General features: G+C 43.3%; 1 protein-coding gene across 1 annotated transcript in view; it reads right to left on the bottom strand.

Moving 5' to 3' along the window:
• Positions 1–1,400: 1,400 nt before the first annotated feature.
• The window catches only part of IL17RD (interleukin 17 receptor D), a 66,392-nt gene continuing 49,716 nt past the window's right edge, over positions 1,401–18,076 (bottom strand). The window contains exons 6-13 of the mRNA XM_037132114.2: positions 16,412–16,456; positions 16,170–16,321; positions 14,901–14,966; positions 13,894–13,948; positions 13,325–13,435; positions 12,117–12,301; positions 8,971–9,904; positions 1,401–8,191 (exon numbers count right to left, since the gene is read on the bottom strand). Coding sequence (XP_036988009.2) covers positions 8,079–8,191; positions 8,971–9,904; positions 12,117–12,301; positions 13,325–13,435; positions 13,894–13,948; positions 14,901–14,966; positions 16,170–16,321; positions 16,412–16,456 — 1,661 coding nt within the window. The 3' untranslated portion in view covers positions 1,401–8,078. The remainder of the gene's footprint in view (positions 8,192–8,970; positions 9,905–12,116; positions 12,302–13,324; positions 13,436–13,893; positions 13,949–14,900; positions 14,967–16,169; positions 16,322–16,411; positions 16,457–18,076) is intronic.

The raw sequence follows: 18,076 nt of genomic DNA, 5'->3' as shown, positions 1-18,076 counted from the left end.
CAGGGTTTGCCACAGCTCACATCCTAGCCCTGCCCCTAACCAGCTGTGAGATCAGGAGTCAGTGGCAGCCTCTCTGAGCCTCTGGTTCCTTGTCTATAAAATGGGGACAGTAAGATTACCCACCTTGAAGAGTAGCAGTGAGGCTATGCCAAGGTATGTGAGGCAAGAACTTGATATAATTTCTTCTCAGGAACCAACAGTGCTTCACTCAGAGCTGTTTTACCATTCATCCTGTGGGGAGGGAGGGAAAGAGGGGGGAGGAACAAGTAAACAAGGAAAACCCAATATTTTAAATCTTATGCTCTCCGGACAGGTGTGGCTCAGTAGGCTGGGTGTCAACCTGCACAGCTAATTTATGTTTCTCTCCCTTTCTCCCTCCCTTCCGCTCTCTAAAAATAAAATAAAATCTTATGCTCCAAAGACCTAATCTCTACCATATCCTTCAGGTAATGGCCCTCCACATCTGTGGTTGGTTGAATCAGCAGATGCAAAACCCGGAGATATGGATGGATCATGTGTGCATATTATCTGACTATATCTACTGAAAAAACATCCACACATAAGGGGCCCACACAGTTCAAAGAGGCAACTGTACTACATGCAAGTACTTTATATACATCACCCTGTAGGGCCTTTGACGGGTCCATTCTGTGGGTGAGAATCTAAGGCCCGGAAATGCAGTCACATGTTCACAGTGATGGTAGCAGAACTAGGAACTGACCCTGAAGTCAATGACTCCAAGAAGTTAACTCAGAGCATAGAGCCCAAAGGAGGTGAGAGGATGTGTGTTAGAAGAATGAAGTTATTTCTTTTTCTGTTAATGAGAGGAAATACATTAGTGGCTTCCAAATCTCCATGGTTCTTTTCAAAGTTCTGTAAAGAAAGTCCACTTGTCCTGAGAGTCAAGTTTCTTCTTCCTTTTTTTTAAAACATCCTCACCCAAGGATATGTTTGTTGATTTTAGAGAGACAGTGTGGGGGGTGGGGAGCACATAGAGAGAGAGAGACAGATGTAGACAGACAGACATTAATCAGTTGCCTCCAATTATGTGCCCTGACTGGTGATCAAATTCACAACCTAGGTATGTTCCCTGACTAGGGATCAAATCTACAACCTATGGTGTATGGGATGATGCTCCAACTGAGCCACTCGGCCAGGGTGAGTTTATTCTTAAGTATTCCTGTTCCTGCTCCAGACACTATAGAGGCAATAGGCACTTGCCCACTGGAGGGTGAGGTAAATGGTCAAGAGCAACGGGTTCCTTTTCTCTTACTTTAAACCTCCTCATCCTGGATAATCACCACCCTTCTCAGAGGGAGAATCCTCAGAAAACTGTGCTAGGAATCACAGCTATTCAGGAAATTGTAAAAAATAATCCAGAATAATAAACCACCACACTCTTAAAACAAAACACTTTATTTGATGCAGAAATTCTAAAGGTACAAAAACATCATTTTGCAAATGTCAGCTGTGATCTACCGTCACCTATTCAGAATTATGTACAAATCAAAAGAGACACTGTTCCCAATGTAGAAATACAGCACACTGCTACAGTCTGTCAGTGCTCACTATTCCACCACAAAGGACACACTTAGTGATGAAACAAGGACAATGGCAGTAACTACCGTGCTCCACAGGCTTTGCCCCTGGAATGCACTAACAGGGAGCTTCTGTAGTAGGAAAGAAAACAAAACTAACAGTGAAAATAGAAGTTACCTACTAAGTGAACACATTTGGTTTTTACAAAAGTTTTTTCTCTGTCCACACTCACTATGCTTTTTTCAAGACAAATAAAACCTTAAAAAAAAAAAGAACAAATGTTTACACATTAGTATTACCCAGTGGTAAGTTTTTTGTGTGTAATGAATGAAGCAGTCAGCTTTGCCTACCTCATATATGAAACAAAAGATTGCTTCTTTAAATCTTCTCTACTGAAGTTTTATATGACATAAACCAGTCACAAAGATTTACTTTTGTTGGACTTCTGGTTGTATGTTTGCTTTTCCAGACTCACAGGACTGGGTGAGTTCAGAGCCATGGCTGCAGCCTTTTAGAACATAAAAAAGCTCCTGGTCACAGCTGCATTTTGGAGAGGAACCAAAGACCAGGAGAGAAGACAACGGATCAAAATTCCCAACAGGTCTTCACTTGACCTCTTTGCAAATTAGCCCTTCATAACTATTGTCTAGCTCACCAGTGGTCAATCTGAAGTCTGCACCATTGAATAATATTGTGACTCATGAATTAAAGGAGATGTTAGAGATATGTAAAAACAGAATCCAAAATTGGGAGGTAGGGATAGCTGCCACCCAGAAGGTAAGAGCTCATCTTGAAGAGTATCTTGAAGCAGCACAAGAATTACATGAAACACATTAGGAATGAGTACCAAGTGTGTGACCACAAGAGGCAAGGAAAATCCCATATATAAGGAGTACTATTGCCAAGAAAAAAAATGTGGCAATGAAACACTCCTCAAAAATGAATCGAGGTGATATTTTTTTAAAAGTGACATTATATTTTTAAGTAATAGGAGAAGCTGGCACATAAGAATTTCCCTGTAATCCCCATTCTGAGCCTGGCCTACATAAAGCACCAATGTGAGTAAGGCACCAGATTCTATTTGGGCAACTAAACTGAGTGCAAAGCTGAGAAAAAGAATAGCATTGAAAATTACTAAACCCTTAGAAAATAAGAGCTATGAAGAATGGCATAAATAGGTGGGATTATTTATCACTGAAATAAAAACACCAGGGGAATGACTTCACTGTAGTTTTCAAATACAGGAAAGGTGACCAGCTGTTCTTTTTCCACTGCACGCTGAACAAAAGAAGGCTGGTTTGAATTTCTATAAGGAAGACATACAAAGAACTATCTGATCAGCAGGATAGGTTACAGAATCTCTTCTGCTGAAAATCCAGAATCCCATCTACAGCCGTATGTCTGAAATACTTCAGGCGCAGCCCTGCCTGTCATCAGGGGGAGGGAGCCTGCTAGGTAACCCTAACTTTCTCCCACCCCCAAAACTCTGAAATCAAAATCAAAGCTATTGGCTTACGGTCAGACTTCCTTTTGTTTATTTTCACTCTGAGCCTGAGAAGGAGGTAATATCGCAAGCATGACCCCATACCCCAGTAATGGCTCCTAACTGGTATCTCAATACCAGGAAAAGCTTTTCTCTGTATGTGATTTCACACTTCCAAAACAGAGTCAATTCGCAGATCATTTAAAGTGGAAGACAATGCAAATACCTGGCTCTAGTGGACACTCATTCCTTGCCCTACTCCCCACCATGCCAATGCTTCCCAAACTCTTGGCCTAAGCTCAGAATCGCACACCACCTAAAAAACTGATTAAGCTAAAAAACTGAGCTAAAATGATAAATAAAGTCCTTCAGGTTGTAGAATTTAAGGGAAATTGTTCCAAGTGTCCTATTTTTAAATAGGAAGAACATAAATCTGATTTTAAAATTAACAACTAGCTTGCCTTTCTTTCAAGACACCATGACATATAAAGCAGTAATCAAAATATTTCAAATACATCCACAGTCATATGAGATTTCTTTGGGGAAGCAATGAGGGAAAGAAACAATCCAGCTACTGACTGTGTTTCACAAGAGCGTTTTCTGGTGGTACCAGACAGCTCTAATTATCACACAAGCCTTTAATTTCAAATCTTGTAAAGCGAAGGTGGGTAACAAACTGGCTGCTAGTGGGCCAAATCAGGTCTGTCCGTGTGCTCTGCTGGGTCCGAATGCCAATACTACACTAAATGCAAATTGGATTTTTTCATATAAAAATGCAGCTTCTCAGCTTCTCTTGAATATGTATGGGAAGATCAGGCAACCATGGTGGCCACAACTGGCATGAATAAATACCCCCTGAAGGTAGAGAGGAGCATTTCAGTTTGCCAGGGTCCCCACCATGCCTCACAGTATCCCCATTGCTAAGAGGACATGTCACTGCCATCTAAAATTAAACCTTATTTATCTTTACAACTGTCCTGCAATGCTAGTGCCCCCGAAGGCATACCATCTGTTAAATAAGGGTAGCAGTTCTAACAATGTAAAAGTCTAATAACCTTCACATTGGCATTGCCCACTTCTCTCCAATAAAGATATGAAGAATAATTCCTATCTCTAAGAGAGTCAAATTAATATTCATTCAAGCAGTTGCAGACACCAGGGTGAGGAGGGTATGTTATTTCTTCTCCAAAAAAATCAACCCCCCCCCTTTTTTTAAAAAAAGATGCTCAATCCTGGTGCAGGGGTCTGAAAAAAATCAAATAATCCCACATTTTCTATTTACTTACACTTAAGTCAGGGAACCTGAGACTAGAGGTTGTTTTTTTATTTAACAACTACAACAACAAAAAAGTTGTGGCTATAAAGTAGTAACAGTAAACTTTGACAAATATTCATGAACTTAGGTTACCACACATTGATTCCAATAATATCATTGTTGCTAAAGGTATTTTTTTAACTTCTGATCTGGGACTGTCTTTAGTTATTGCTAATATGTCAACAGAAAACTCTTGTCTCATCACTTTATGAGTCCATCTCATTTTTGTCCCAAAATACTGGGTTGGCCAAAATGTCTGTATGATTTTTTTCCATAAAATAAAAGATACGTTTTTCATTTCCACCAATAACTTTATTGATTTGGATATTTTGAGAATGTCAGCTAGCTGCCTCCCGCTATTGGGTTCTAGTGGGTAAAGGCCAGGGGTGCCGTTAAACATCTTCCAACGCATAAGACAGACCCACAGCAAATAATTGTTTGACCACAATGTCAGTAGAACCAAGAAATTTCACAAACCTCTTTTGACATGTTTGGTCAGTCACAGCACCTTCTCCATAAACCACAGAAATCTTTTTTTTTTTTTTGCATTTCAGTTGCGTTTTAACCTTTCTTGAAATGATAAAGCATAATATGCCAAAAATGTTGCATATTTTCTTCCATCTTCAATATTAAAATGGCTGCATAAAAATTCACCAATTTTGATTTTTTTAAATGCATGCTGATATGACAATGTCACGATACAATCTAACAAAATAGTTTCAAATAAAGTTAAAGACAACTAAGCACTACTAGAGTTATCGTACAGAAAAAAACACTAATTTTTTTCTGGACTTTTTGGCCAACCCTAAACTATTACCTGGCTGGGTCTCCCACCAGGGCTTAGACCTGAATGACTTCTGATTCTTTCTAGAGATCAGTGTGGCTCAAAGGCCCAGGATTTGGCTCTCTGGAGTATCTTCTGCCCACTGTGTGGCAGTGCTGGGACCATCCAGGTGGTAGCCGTTGCTTGTAGTTGACCTCTGAAAGAGTACACCTTGACCTGGGCTTTTTACCTCCCTGATCACTCTCCTGGAAAAGCTAACTCTGTCAAATGCTAAGTCCTTTCTGTAGGGTACCGATCAGTTGAGATAAACAACCAGCCTCCTACCTTCAACACACTGCGTACCTTCAGGCTTCTTGGTTACCTGGAACCTTGGATTTACACTTGTTCTCCTGTCCAGAGGACACCATCTAACTTAAGCTATACAAGCCTTTGACTCTCAAAATCAGAAACTCATTTAGATCATCCCTATAGTCTATTTCTTGTTTCCCCATTGTTTAAAAGCCTGTGACTTACAGAACCTTGATCTTAATTCCAGCTTATCATTTCCACTATCTGGAACAATGTATGAGTCAAAAAATGGAGCTCTGTTTAAACAGATTCTTTGCCTGTAAGGCAATTATTTCCATTCCCAGCATGAGATGGGGAGGGTGAAAAAAAGAGAAACTTGTAAGGCACAAAACCGGAAGTTGGACTTCTCAACTTACTCTGAGTTAGGCATTCACACTGTGGTTTCATTGCTTGGTATATCAGTTTCATTTTGTTGACCATCACAAACATTAGCATTTCAAAGTAAATATAAAAACCCTAAATCCAAAATAAAACACTAGCTGAGTTTTGGACTAGCACCTTTTTTCCCTTTCACTTTCATAAGTGAATCCATTTAGCAATCTGCCCATGAAGCCCAGCAGATCCCCCCCCCCCCAGTCCGCGATGCTGTCACTGGGGCTGCGTTCTCAGAGATGCCTCCTTTCACAGGTGAAGCTGAACATCTATCCTAAAAGTGGCTCTTACTCATTCCTTTGGGGCACGCACCATTTAGCCTTAATAAGAAATCTCTCTCATAATGTTTCAAAGTGAATTTTCGTATGTTGGCCAAGATTGAACTGACCAACCTCCTTCACAGAATGCATGCCAAGGGTGGAACGGCAAGACAGTCACATGTGGACCGGAGATCTTTGCTAGTCCTATATTCCATGGTGACAACATGGAATGTCTCTTGTCCAACAAGATGTCTGGTTTTCTGGGGCACACAGTTCTGCTGCTCACTTGTTTCTCCCTCAGAGCAGCTGCAGGAAACTTGATGCCAGAGAACAGACGATCACGTTCTTCTCCCAAGAAACTGCCAGCTGCCTTTACAGAGCAGGATATACGACATTTGCATTAAAATGCACATGAACCTCTTCTTTCCAGGAGGGTTCTAAGCCTTCCTTCCCCTGCCTGCCAACCATGTGCTTGGAAAGAGAAATCGTGCTTCTTCCTACCTCCCACTCCTCCTCGGGATATTTCTTGGTGTCCCCTTTAAGATTGCTGGAGTCAAAACCACGGTCCCTGGTGTGTGTGCTGAAAAAAGAGGGTGCCAAAGCCAACAACTCCTATGAAAAAGGTGGAAAAGGATGCTCACATCCCCAGAAGGGCATGGGGAGAAGGAAACTGTTTCCCCTTCGAAAACAGAAATTCTGTAGAGAAGCCATTCATAAAAACAGAACATTTACATTTTCTTCCTATAGAAAATTCTTTCCTAAACTCTGAATAGCTGTTCTTGGTAGGACAGAGCACAAGAGACAAATCTTTCACTGGGTAAGTACAATATAAACACAAAGTGAAACAGGAGTCACAGGCTGGGTGGTGAGGGTAATACTTTACGATTGAAGAATTTACTGATTTCAGGTTCCATGTCCTCTTTAGACAATATTCGAAGAGCACATTCGTCTTTGGGACATTCCCCTCCTTTTCACCTTCTTAAAAAGAGGCTTGTCATTAGTCAAAAGCAGTTCAGCAGATCAAATGGCCACCACCTCCACACACTGCGTATTTCAGTGGATTCCAACCCCAAATATTCTGGACACAGCTTTAGACCAGAAGCCAAAAGACACATGAACTGCATCTTCCGGTACTACAGCCCAGTCATGTATCAGTCTCTTAAAAATAAAATTTCAGACACCAACATTTGAGATACAGTACAGTAAATGTAGCCCAGGAAAGCTTGGCAGCCAGATCTGGCCCTCGCATGGTACCTACTCAGACCAGGAGGAGGTCCTGGGTGCTGAGCCCTGGTGCCACTGCATGTTGACCAACCCATCTCAGAAAAAGTGGTGTAGATGGTCATCCTGGCCCTGCAGCTGCCCCCTCTCAGCCAGCATGTTACCCACTAATATATAAAGACTCACTTTATGAAAGGCGATTATATATTCAGTCATCTTCTACACCTTTGTTCACATCCATGGCATCATAAGTGCCACACCAAAAATGGACAGTAATATCATCTATACTGACATGGATTCCAATAGACTGACACTTGATTTCTATGGTTTTAATAGCATTAAAAGTGCTTTTTCTACAAAGCATTTCAAATCAAAGCAGCCAAAAGTGAAGAGGCAAAGTCTGCAGAGATAAATTAAGTCTGAACGATCAGTGCAGATATTTTCCTGTCCCTCTTTACATGTTTCCTCCCTACCTCCCAGTACTGGCTCTATTCCAAGGTCTGACCTAATATGGCAAGCTGCTGTCAGATCTTATGGACATGCCTTTCAGAGGTTCATATGGTTTTAGAAAATCTGAGACTTTGCCAAGATATGTTAGAGAGTAGGGTCAAGGAGAACAAGTACTGGCATGAATTTCACTCCAAACATCCATGTAGGAGACCTCAGCTCCAAGTTGGCTACCCAACCAGAGAGATGAGCTGGGGAACCAGAGAGAGGTGGCAGCTAAAGTGGCAATGCTTAGACTCTTCAGTTTCATTACAAAGGGGCGGCCGTGTAGAGTTCACCAGTGTAGCTGTAGCAACCAGGATCTGCTTTATACACCCCAGAGGTGAGGAGCTTGGATGGAAGGGCAGGAGGGTCCTCCTCACCTAAGGAAAGAAGAGAAGGCAGAGCCACATGTCATTGTACCTCACTGGGCTGGGCACTCAGGCCAGACATGGTAGAATCTGGGTTTGGATTACAGGTTTTACACAAATGAGGCAAGCATCCTAATCAGCTCAAGATGGAGCACTTGCATGCTGCTGAGAGGTCCGAGTTCCTTAGCTGAGAGTCAAGGGTTTGCATGCATGACTGCAACTAGTCACAGGCACAGTAAGGAACAGCCAGACACGGGCATCCTACAGAGGCTCCCTGGGGAATGGGTCCTCCTACAGGGCTCTACCTGGAGCCGGTGCTAAGCTGTGAAGCTGTGATGGAGAGACTACTGCATCCCTGAACCTCAGGCTCAGCAGGTGTGGCTTTAAGGGCATTGGGAGGTTTGGGGAAGAGTGAACACTGCAAATCCCAGGAAAGATCCGGGTCCACAGAACCTCATTGAGGCCCACCGCATCTTGGTCTTCAGATGTTTGGGGAGATTAGTAAGGTGATATAATGCACGTATTACACAACATGGGACTGGAATGCTCACAGTAATTTAGCATCAGCTCACATATGTGAACATTCCCATTACCTGGGATAAAGTGAGGTTATTAAGGCAGTTGTGTTACTTCCCATCAGGTTTCAGTGCCAGATAAGTTTTCAGAAGAGCAAACTTATCTAGCAGACCCAAATTAGAAAAACACTTTTCGCAGATTTCCGAATTATGAACAAATGCTGCGGCCTGCATTGGAACCAACCCACCGGCACCCTGGGCTCCCCAGCGCCTTACCCAGGCCTGAGGACGACGACACACTCTCCGTCAGCGAGGACGTTTCTGTTTGGTCCGCTGAGAGCCCTTCCATCAGGGGCAGTGACAGCTCGGAGGAGGGCACAGAGGAGTCGTAGATGCCCGAGTCCCGAGGCATGCCGGAGGTGCTGGCAGCTTTCACTGCATGCAGCAGGGGCTGCAGGACCGAGCTGCCGCCGGCGCTGGGCCCGACCTCCGCTTCGTCCAGGCCCAGATGCTGACCCTCCGAGTGCAAGTCGGCCGGCGACCCGGGGACGGGCACCTCGGCCTTGAGACAGAAGTCACTCTCAGGCCCTGCTTTGCACAGGACATCATTTAGAGCCAACCCAGAGTCAAACTTCTCCAGGACTGGCTCCTGGTAGCGCAGCGGGGGAGGGTGGAAGGGAACGAACTGCTTCTCAAACCAGTCTGGCTCCTCGTCAATAAACTGGTGCATGTTGCAAATGGCGACGTACAGGGACCTGCCGGACTTACTCCGGAAGTAGTTCCTCCTGCTGACGTGTCCCGGGTGCTGCCCGGGCTCCAGGCGGCTGAGGTCTCGCGAGTGCAGATGGGAACAGAGCTGGGGAAGGTTGTCCATGAGCTTGTACTTGGTGCTCAGGTCTAGGACGCCAGGAACATCTCCCTCGCATGAATAATCAAAGTAGACGGCAATGAACTTGTTGAGCGCGGCCGATGAGCTCTGTTTGGCCTGGCGGAGCTTTTCTGCAATGGCTGACACGGCCACCAGGAAGAGCTCCCCTTTCCCGGAGCCTCGGCCACCTGCTTTGTGCTTGTAGTTCTTCTTGTCCACAAAGTATTTCATGCCTTTGGAACAGACCACGATGATAAACTGGGACTCATGGATCTTCTGGATGACCCACTCTCTCTGCCCTTCTCTGCAGAGGCTAAAGTCTTCCCATAGGTCCAGAGCCACCTGGAAAGAGAAGAGGACCCACACTCACATATAGCCTGGAGCCTCGAATAAGAAAGGAAATGTTACAAGAAGGGCACACCATCTCTCCCTTAATCATTATTAGCACTGCTATGTGCCGATCCAAGGTTACTCAGCCCCAAGGAACAGCTAACACTCCACAGATGAGTCACACACCAGACCCTCTGTAGCACATCCTCAATTTAGCATAATGTGAGATCATTGACACTCCTGCAAGCAAAAAGACAGAAGCATGAAGCTTCTAGCAACCTGCCTAAGTCACATAATACATGTGACCTCCTCAAAGAGTTTAGAGTGTGGTGCAGAGCATGAAAACAGAGGCACTGGAGTTGGTCCGCCTGATGAGTGAGGCTGCCCACATGGAGGACAGGTCCTGGAGAGAAACCTGGAAGGCGATGATGGAGGAATGTGGATGAGGCACCCAAAGGGGGCTGAGAAATGGGATCCAGGTCTGGTTGCCAGAGTCGCTCACAGTGTTGCATGGCTCACATCCAGAGAGTGTGACAAGAGGACCTCCCTGGCGACTCTCAAAGCCATGCTGATTACCAGTTGGCCAGTGGCTGGAGAAGAGGGCAGTGAATTGCAGGAACACGGCCATTCTGGTTAACTCACTTGGGGTTGACCAGCATCTTCCACCATGACTTAACAGCGGTCTATATAAAGTCTTTAAAAGCCTGAGGGAAGTCTGGCAGGGCGTTTGGAGGCAGAGGAAGAAAACCAGGCTCCCTCAGAGGGTTTCATCTCCCCAGACCATTTTCACCTGATTCTGTTAAAGTCATTTCTTTGTAACTGTACCTTTCTCTTCCCTTCTGTAGTTCAGAATTCCCAGTGGCTATGCCCAAACACAGCAGCCATAGTCTGTTAAGGGGTAAGGGGATCTGAAATGACTTTGTCTTCCTCTTGTGCTCTAAGGTGTTACCAGAGAGAAGAAACCCCAAACATCTATCCACCTGCTAAAGATAATCCTGCATTGTCTTCCACTTGCCCTAATTCTTCCAAACATACATTCTAAAAACTAACTGGGGTTATATACCAAGCATTTAAAAAATGTCCCTATCTTTGATTTAGCAATTCCATTTCAGGCATTTATCTTTGGAAAATCATCAGAAAGGAGGTAAAAATGAACTACCAATGTTTAACAATTTGAAATAACATCATGGATCATGTGGCTATTTAAAACTGCAGTTTATGCGAAACTGCTAATTGTGTAAAAAGTTATTAAAGAGACAGAAAAAATAAGTCCAAGCCACCCAAAATGCAAACTTTACATATGAGTTCATCCATGCAGAAAAAGACTGGAAGGACATAAACCAAATATTAACCATGGTTCCCCTTTTATTGAGGTTGAGGTTTCAGGCCACTTTTACTCATCTTTTTCTAGTTTCAAATTTTTCTACAGTATTACGCACATAAATGAGGTTGTCTGTGTCTGAAGACAGTGTGTGGCACCTGCTCAAGTTTGCCATTGTTTTTCAGCACATGGGTTGATCTGCCAACCTCCCTCTCTACCTTCCTACATTGGGAAACCGAGCCAGCCTTGTAAATACATTTTGACACTAGAGGGCAGCCTCACCACATGGAAAGATTGAGAGTTACCCACCAGCAGGCACAAATAACCTAACACAATTAGGGTACTATTCTTGCATTTGTAAAAAACAATGTGCCCTCCGTGATAACTTCAGACTTCACTCTAACATTAGCACTATAACATTATAAATAATCTATATATGAATAGCTTAACTCAAAAGAACAGGTATGAAACCATGGTGTATTATTTTCCCTTCTTTGCAAAATTCCCCCATAGATCTGTCAAACCTACTTTACTTGCCATTATCTCTTTGATGCTCACTGGGATATGTCAAGTGACCACCTCTTCCCACCCCCACTACATGCTTCCAGGGCGGCTTTGCTTCTCCCCGCCCCAACCTCCATTACTTCCTGCCAGGTAAGCGCAGCTCAAGGCTTCTGAGCAGGGCAGTGTCAGAGTTAGAACTGAGTATTAGAAAACATTTAGATTTGGTGATGGGTAGGGTAGACTGAAAGAAGAGTGCAAGCCTGAGCCCCACCCCATTTGGAAGCCAGGAACGGCTGGAGATCAGGTGCCACCAAATGAGGCCTGGAGGCAGGGATCAGACGGCCAGAGAGGGTGCAGAGCATGTGACCCACAAAAGGTAAAAGACTTTAGATTCTTTACCTCACAACCGCAGAAGTCCTGGAGGAAGTAGGCAAAACACTGGACGACATTCATGTGATTCTGGCCATCTTTACTGGAATAGCAGAGGAAGACCTTTGGCCGTGGCTGGAGCCTCTCTCTGGGGCGTGCTGTAGTGTAGGTGGAGGACTCAGAACTCTCTTCATCTAAATGTGAATATATATTTTCTAAATTGGAAAAGAAGATAGGATTGATAGCTATGAGCAACACTCTGTCCTGTTTCCTGTGACGGTGGAACTGTTATCTTCAAGAAACAAAAGGTGGCATGACCACTCAGAGTATTCCCAATTCCCCAACTCCACCAGCCCTGCTTGGCTCACCAGTGGGAACGGGGAAGCTGATTTATTGAGTGGAGTAACAGATGGCCAAAATTTGTTCATCACCTACAGTCGACCTTGAGCAAACCAAGAACACTTTAGGGACCACACTATCAACAAAGGGCACCCCAAACCAACTCTTAAAACCAAGTGCACCTACTGGTCAAATCAGCACTGGCAGAGTACACCTTTTTAAAAAAGACACTTTTTAAAATTGAAGTATAACTTAGAAGAATAAAATGCACAAATCTTAAGAGTACATCTCCATTTTTATTTTTTAATAAGAAGTTTTTTAAAGAATTTATTTATTTATTTATTTATTTATTTTTAGAGAGGGGGGAAGGGAGGGAAAAAGAGAGGGAGAGAAACATCAGTGTGTAGTTGCCTCTCATGTGCCCCCGACTGGGGACCTGGCCTGCAAACCCAGGCATGTGCTCTGGCTGAGAATCAAACCAGCGACCCTTTGGTTCACAGGTTGGTGTTCAATCCACTGAGCCAAACCACCCAGGGCTTAACTTCTTATCTAAGTCTACACCTTTGTGATTGCCACTTGGATCAAGATACAGAACATTTCCAACTCCCCAGAATGTTCTCTCCTGACACTTGACTTTTATAAGCGATCGAGCCCTATCTTATATCCTTACTCATACCTTTAGACTTCCTTGATGCTCTTGAATTTACTATCTCAAGTTTGGGAACAGAGGTATGCCTGTCCTTTTAGTGGCTCCTGAGGTTAAAAGTCAAACATTTTAATTCTAGAAAGTACTGTAGTCAGGTAACTGACTAAGGAGCTATGTAGCTTCCCAGACGCCCACCTGGAGGGACCAAGCACTTTGGTCCTATCCCCAGGCGAGAGACACACCACACACATACCTTGTTGCTTCTTACGGCACATCACAGTGAAGAGTGTTGCGAATGCAGATATGACGACCAGAGGCACAGTGATGGCAACCGCTCTGATGGGCCCAGCCCACGGGGAATGCACTGGGAAATTTCAAGGGAAGGCTTTTAAACTTAAACAGCACAGCAGCTTCAAAGAGATTTTTTTCCTTTTTCAAAATAAGCCCTAACAGGTTCTAGGACCCCTTGACCACCTTTGTCTAGTACTGGTTTAGTAATTTTAAAAGGATTCATTTTGAAGAAACAATTCCACAGTTAGTCTGCTAACTGTAAATACCTCTGAGTGAGAATTTTGCCTAAGGAAACCTCCCCCTCCCACCACTACTTTTCTTCCAAGGACAATTGACTATTTATTTAGTTCCAGCAACACACCACACTGGCTTTGATCTTCCAGGCATCCACGTTAGGGAGTCAGATTTAATTGAACATCCTTTGAGAGAGGAGCTCAAGTTTTGTTGTGTTTTGTTTTTATAAACCTTTAGGTACTGATACCTTGGTGTACTATAGTCCAGAGCCAATATTTTAAACAGAAAAATTCTTACCTGGCTTTAAGGTATAATGCATCACTTTCCTTGTTGTATTAAAGTCATCCACCAGCTGCAAAACAGAGGGTGCTATATTATTTTTTTAAATGATAGCATCTCAATAGGTTTCATTCTTTTGTCATCTGGGGCAGCAGGAAGGAGGATGGGGTGAGGGAAAGGAGGGCTGCTGTCCGTGATCATGTACGAGGTGAGACTATCCAGTGATGGTCAGACACATCTCTGCTTTACCAACTCTGAAGTCTCGACTTCTTCCTGAATCAAAAGGTTGCTTATTCATTGATGAAATCAGCTAGTGAGGACCATGTTCCAATAATTTTCAATTATAATGGCATCTTACCACTACTTATATTGGACCTTCATTAATGCTTTAAGAGGGCGTGTCTGTTCAAAACCACATATGGTTACAGAGTCATGCAAGAGGCCAGGAGACCAAAATTTTAAGACATGTTGTTCGTCTTTGAATGGGAAGGCTATGGGCAAAATTTTAATGTTTCTATTTTTCTTTTACTCCTGTTTTTGTAGTATTTTTGATATTGGTAAAGAAATCTACAAAAAGAAAAGAAAAAGTATATAATTTACATGCTCCTTTAAGTGGAACTTGGGACTCATATAAATTTATACAGAAGAATGTCAGGGAGAAACCTAGAGAGATATAGGCAGACGCAATGGGCATAACTTTTGCTTTGCTGTTTTATTACTAAAACAAGACTTTTTAGAAGGTAAAGTTTTAAAAATATACCTTTGTAAGGAAGAAAGAATACTATATAGAATTTAAAATCACGGTTATGTGGATTGTATGGTTACATAAAAGTATGTGAAATATTTAATGAAAAAATCAAGTATGAATTTTATATAAACTTTTCTAAAGGATGTTAAGGTCCCCGTAAAAATATAATGGTGCACTCCTTCAATGGCTCGAAATTTTAGTATAAACAGTTGGATTTCTAAATGAACTGGACTCATTCTGTAGAATTAATAACCGAGCTTTCTTAATTTATACATACCTCAATTATATAATCCCCAGGAGATACATTTTGAAGGAGACAGGTGGTTGTCTCTGTATTTTGTTCCTGCAAAGAAATAATATTCTTAAAACTCGCATCTTGCGTGAAGGTTGTCAGGACCCCTTCCTCCCTGGAACTGAAGGGGAGGTGCCACCAGTCTCACACACGTTTTCAGAGGCATCAGTCAGGTCAGAAAGCACCTGTGTTTCTCTGCCCCCTTATCTGGACTCCACTTTGGTAAAAGGCCCAGGAGAGTCTGGGACCCCTTTCATATTGTATGTATAGCTGGTGGTACCCTTAGCAGGAATATTTGATTCGAAATTATGTAGTTAGACTACCCTTTACTTACTGAAAGGGTGAGGAAAGAAATTACCTGTTTGTGTTTATGTGCTGTAATTTTAACTTGAGCAGAAGGTCAAAGGTCAATGAATAGGTGAGAGCCAGCAGGAAAGCAAAACTCAACACACACAGGAGCACGCCCAGGAAGATGCTGGGGTCTTCTGCCCCCACTAAAAACTCTCTTGGTGTTCCCAGGGGGCTATCTAAGAGTACTGGGAACTTCCGTGGACAACAGTGTGGTGTCTGGGGGTGGGGGAGCGCAATGGCGTGAAGAAGTGGGGTATAAGGGACTAAATGGTGATGGAAAAAATGCAATTAAAAAAACTTCAAAAAATTTTTTTAAAAAAATTAAAAAGCTAAAAAAAAAATGGGTTTCCCACTCCCTTTGACTGCCCCCAGTTTAAGAACTTGGTTATTGAGTTTCTACTTAAGTTGGCCTATGTGTAAAATCAGTAGCCACTGAAATGCTAGTGACATGGCTCCTCCACGTAGTTTTTCCACTTACTCTGTGACCTTGAGCAAACCAGGTGACCTCCCTGAGCCTCGGGTTCCCCCATCTGTAAAGTGGGAATGACAGCAGCCTCTGTTTCATAGGGTTGTAAGGATTCAATGAGCATAAAGCTTGGTGACTGGCACACAGTGAGCACCTGATTAATGTTTAAAGATAAAAGAACAAACTAGAGATACTTCATTATTTTGGTCCTCTGATAATATTTTTACTGGGCTACATTACCACCAGGATAGATGGGTTGTAAATAACTGGGGAGTGAGGGATGATGGCAAGGTGGCCTGAGACAAACCAAAGAATATTCTGGAATACCTACTGACTGCTGAGAGTCAACAACACCTAACGCTCAAATCGAACCATCCAAATTCTAGGGGTGCAGGGATCACTTTAAAACATGTAGTGTTTCTTTATGTACAACTAACCTGTTTACAAGTCTTCCGCTTGAAGGGTCCCTCGTGCTTGAGCTTGTAGTGAAGATAGAAGAAGCGGAAGCCAAAGGAGTGCGGTGCGTGGTCGAAGGACACCTGCATGTCCAGACCGTGCTGGGTGACGTTCAGGTTTCGGGGCTTCCAGACTGGGAGGACAAAGCGCCCGCAGTGAGCACCTGAGGCCAGCCAACACCACGGGGGTGGCAACGCTTTGAGACAAGAACAGCTATACTTACAGGGTTTACAGGCCAGGTTGTCCGGCTGCAACAACAGGTCACAGGCTATTAAGAAAGGTGTATATTTTTGGTTATAGGACAGTTTGACATTTTTCTTGTCCAACAATTCAGTAAAATATAAATATCTGGCACTGAGTATAGCTGAGGAGAATACAAAATACATCAATTCAACAATGATTTCCAGTATAGCGCAACTGTATCTTATGAAGACTTAAATTGTGCAATATAAAATATTAATGCAGTTCATTGTATGCCAAAAAAAGACTACAAAGTCACCCAGGTTTTAAAAGCTTGTCAAGCATTATTCAGTTTCAAGGCTGGTGGCCAAGAGTGGCAGGACCCTGTCCATACTAGTGCCACATGGATGCTGTTTCAGCTGTGACGGAAGCTGCTGGCCCCTGTCCCACCGTGGAGGTGTTTAGGCACAAGAGACTGTTAACTGTCTCAGGATTATTTTTTTTAAGTTAGTGCCATTATCATCTCCATTTTTTTTCCTTTTTGGTGATTCTAGAGAGAGGAGAAGGGAGGGAGAAAGAGAGAGAAACACTTGATGTGAGAGAGAAACATTCATGACTGGGGACCAGACTCATAACCCAGGCTTGTGCGCTGACTGGAAACTGAACCCATGACTTTCAGTCTGCAGGACGATGCCCAACCAACTGAGCCGCACCAGCCAGGGCTAGATCAAGTTTACTTTAACCTTCACTAGCATTCTAATGTAAAGTCCTTTTGATGGAATCTAAAAATGACATCAGGCATCTAAGTAGCACCAGTGCTAGTAGCTTTGAAACATGATTGCAGTGCCATAAAAACTCAATGAGAAAGGCCAAACAGCTGGTTCAATATGCCATGTTGCTAACCCAGGAGAAACCTCTGGGAAATGCCCGTACAATTTCAAGAAAACAGCAGGCAGACTCAAGGCCACTGCACTGAAATAGTGATAAACCCATCTCCTGCCTCTGCCTCACATCCAGATAGACACACTGACTGATTCTGATGGGAAAAATTAATCTTAAATTACGCTAGGTTTCATTTAGGCAAACTTTTCACAAACGCATGCTTTGAATCCTTTATCTGGTTGTTACGTGTAAGGTACCAAAAGGTATTGTTACGTGCTAATGGTCTTTTCCCCATGGAATCTTATTTAATTAAGAAAATAAGACCAATTTTTATAAAATACCTTTGCTGCATAGAAAACAACCACAGTTTAGAAAAAAAAGTAAGAAAGACAGACCAGAAGAAAACCACCAGAGTAAGAATTCTTCACGGGGAAGAAAACACTGATGAAGGCTGGAGCTGACAGTAAGAATATCTCCGAGGAGGAGAACAGGAACCAGACCACACAGGAGGGGATGCTGGGTTGTACCGACGGCTTGCCCTGGCACGAAAGACAGGAAGGCAAGCGAGCACTGCTGAAGCCTGCGGGGTGTCTGGGCACTAACGTGGTGATTCAGGGAGACAAAAAGAGACACTACATGCAAAACGGACGGACAGGGACAGCCAGGCAGAAAAGGGAGCCCAGCATGGCTTCTGGGTAGTGGCTTGAGAGTGTGGATGGAGAGACAGACTTCTGGGGTTCAAATCCCAGCTCCAGAAGTCCTCTCTGTGTGTGATTCTGCATCTAATTACCAGTTGTTTGTAGGGTTCATGTGGGGAATTTGACTT

The sequence above is a fragment of the Artibeus jamaicensis genome, unplaced genomic scaffold, assembly GCF_021234435.1.
Source record: "Artibeus jamaicensis isolate MK-2021 breed Jamaican fruit bat unplaced genomic scaffold, CSHL_Jam_final contig_519, whole genome shotgun sequence".
Taxonomy (NCBI): Eukaryota; Metazoa; Chordata; class Mammalia; order Chiroptera; family Phyllostomidae; genus Artibeus; species Artibeus jamaicensis.
This window is presented reverse-complemented; position numbering and strand designations above follow the sequence as displayed.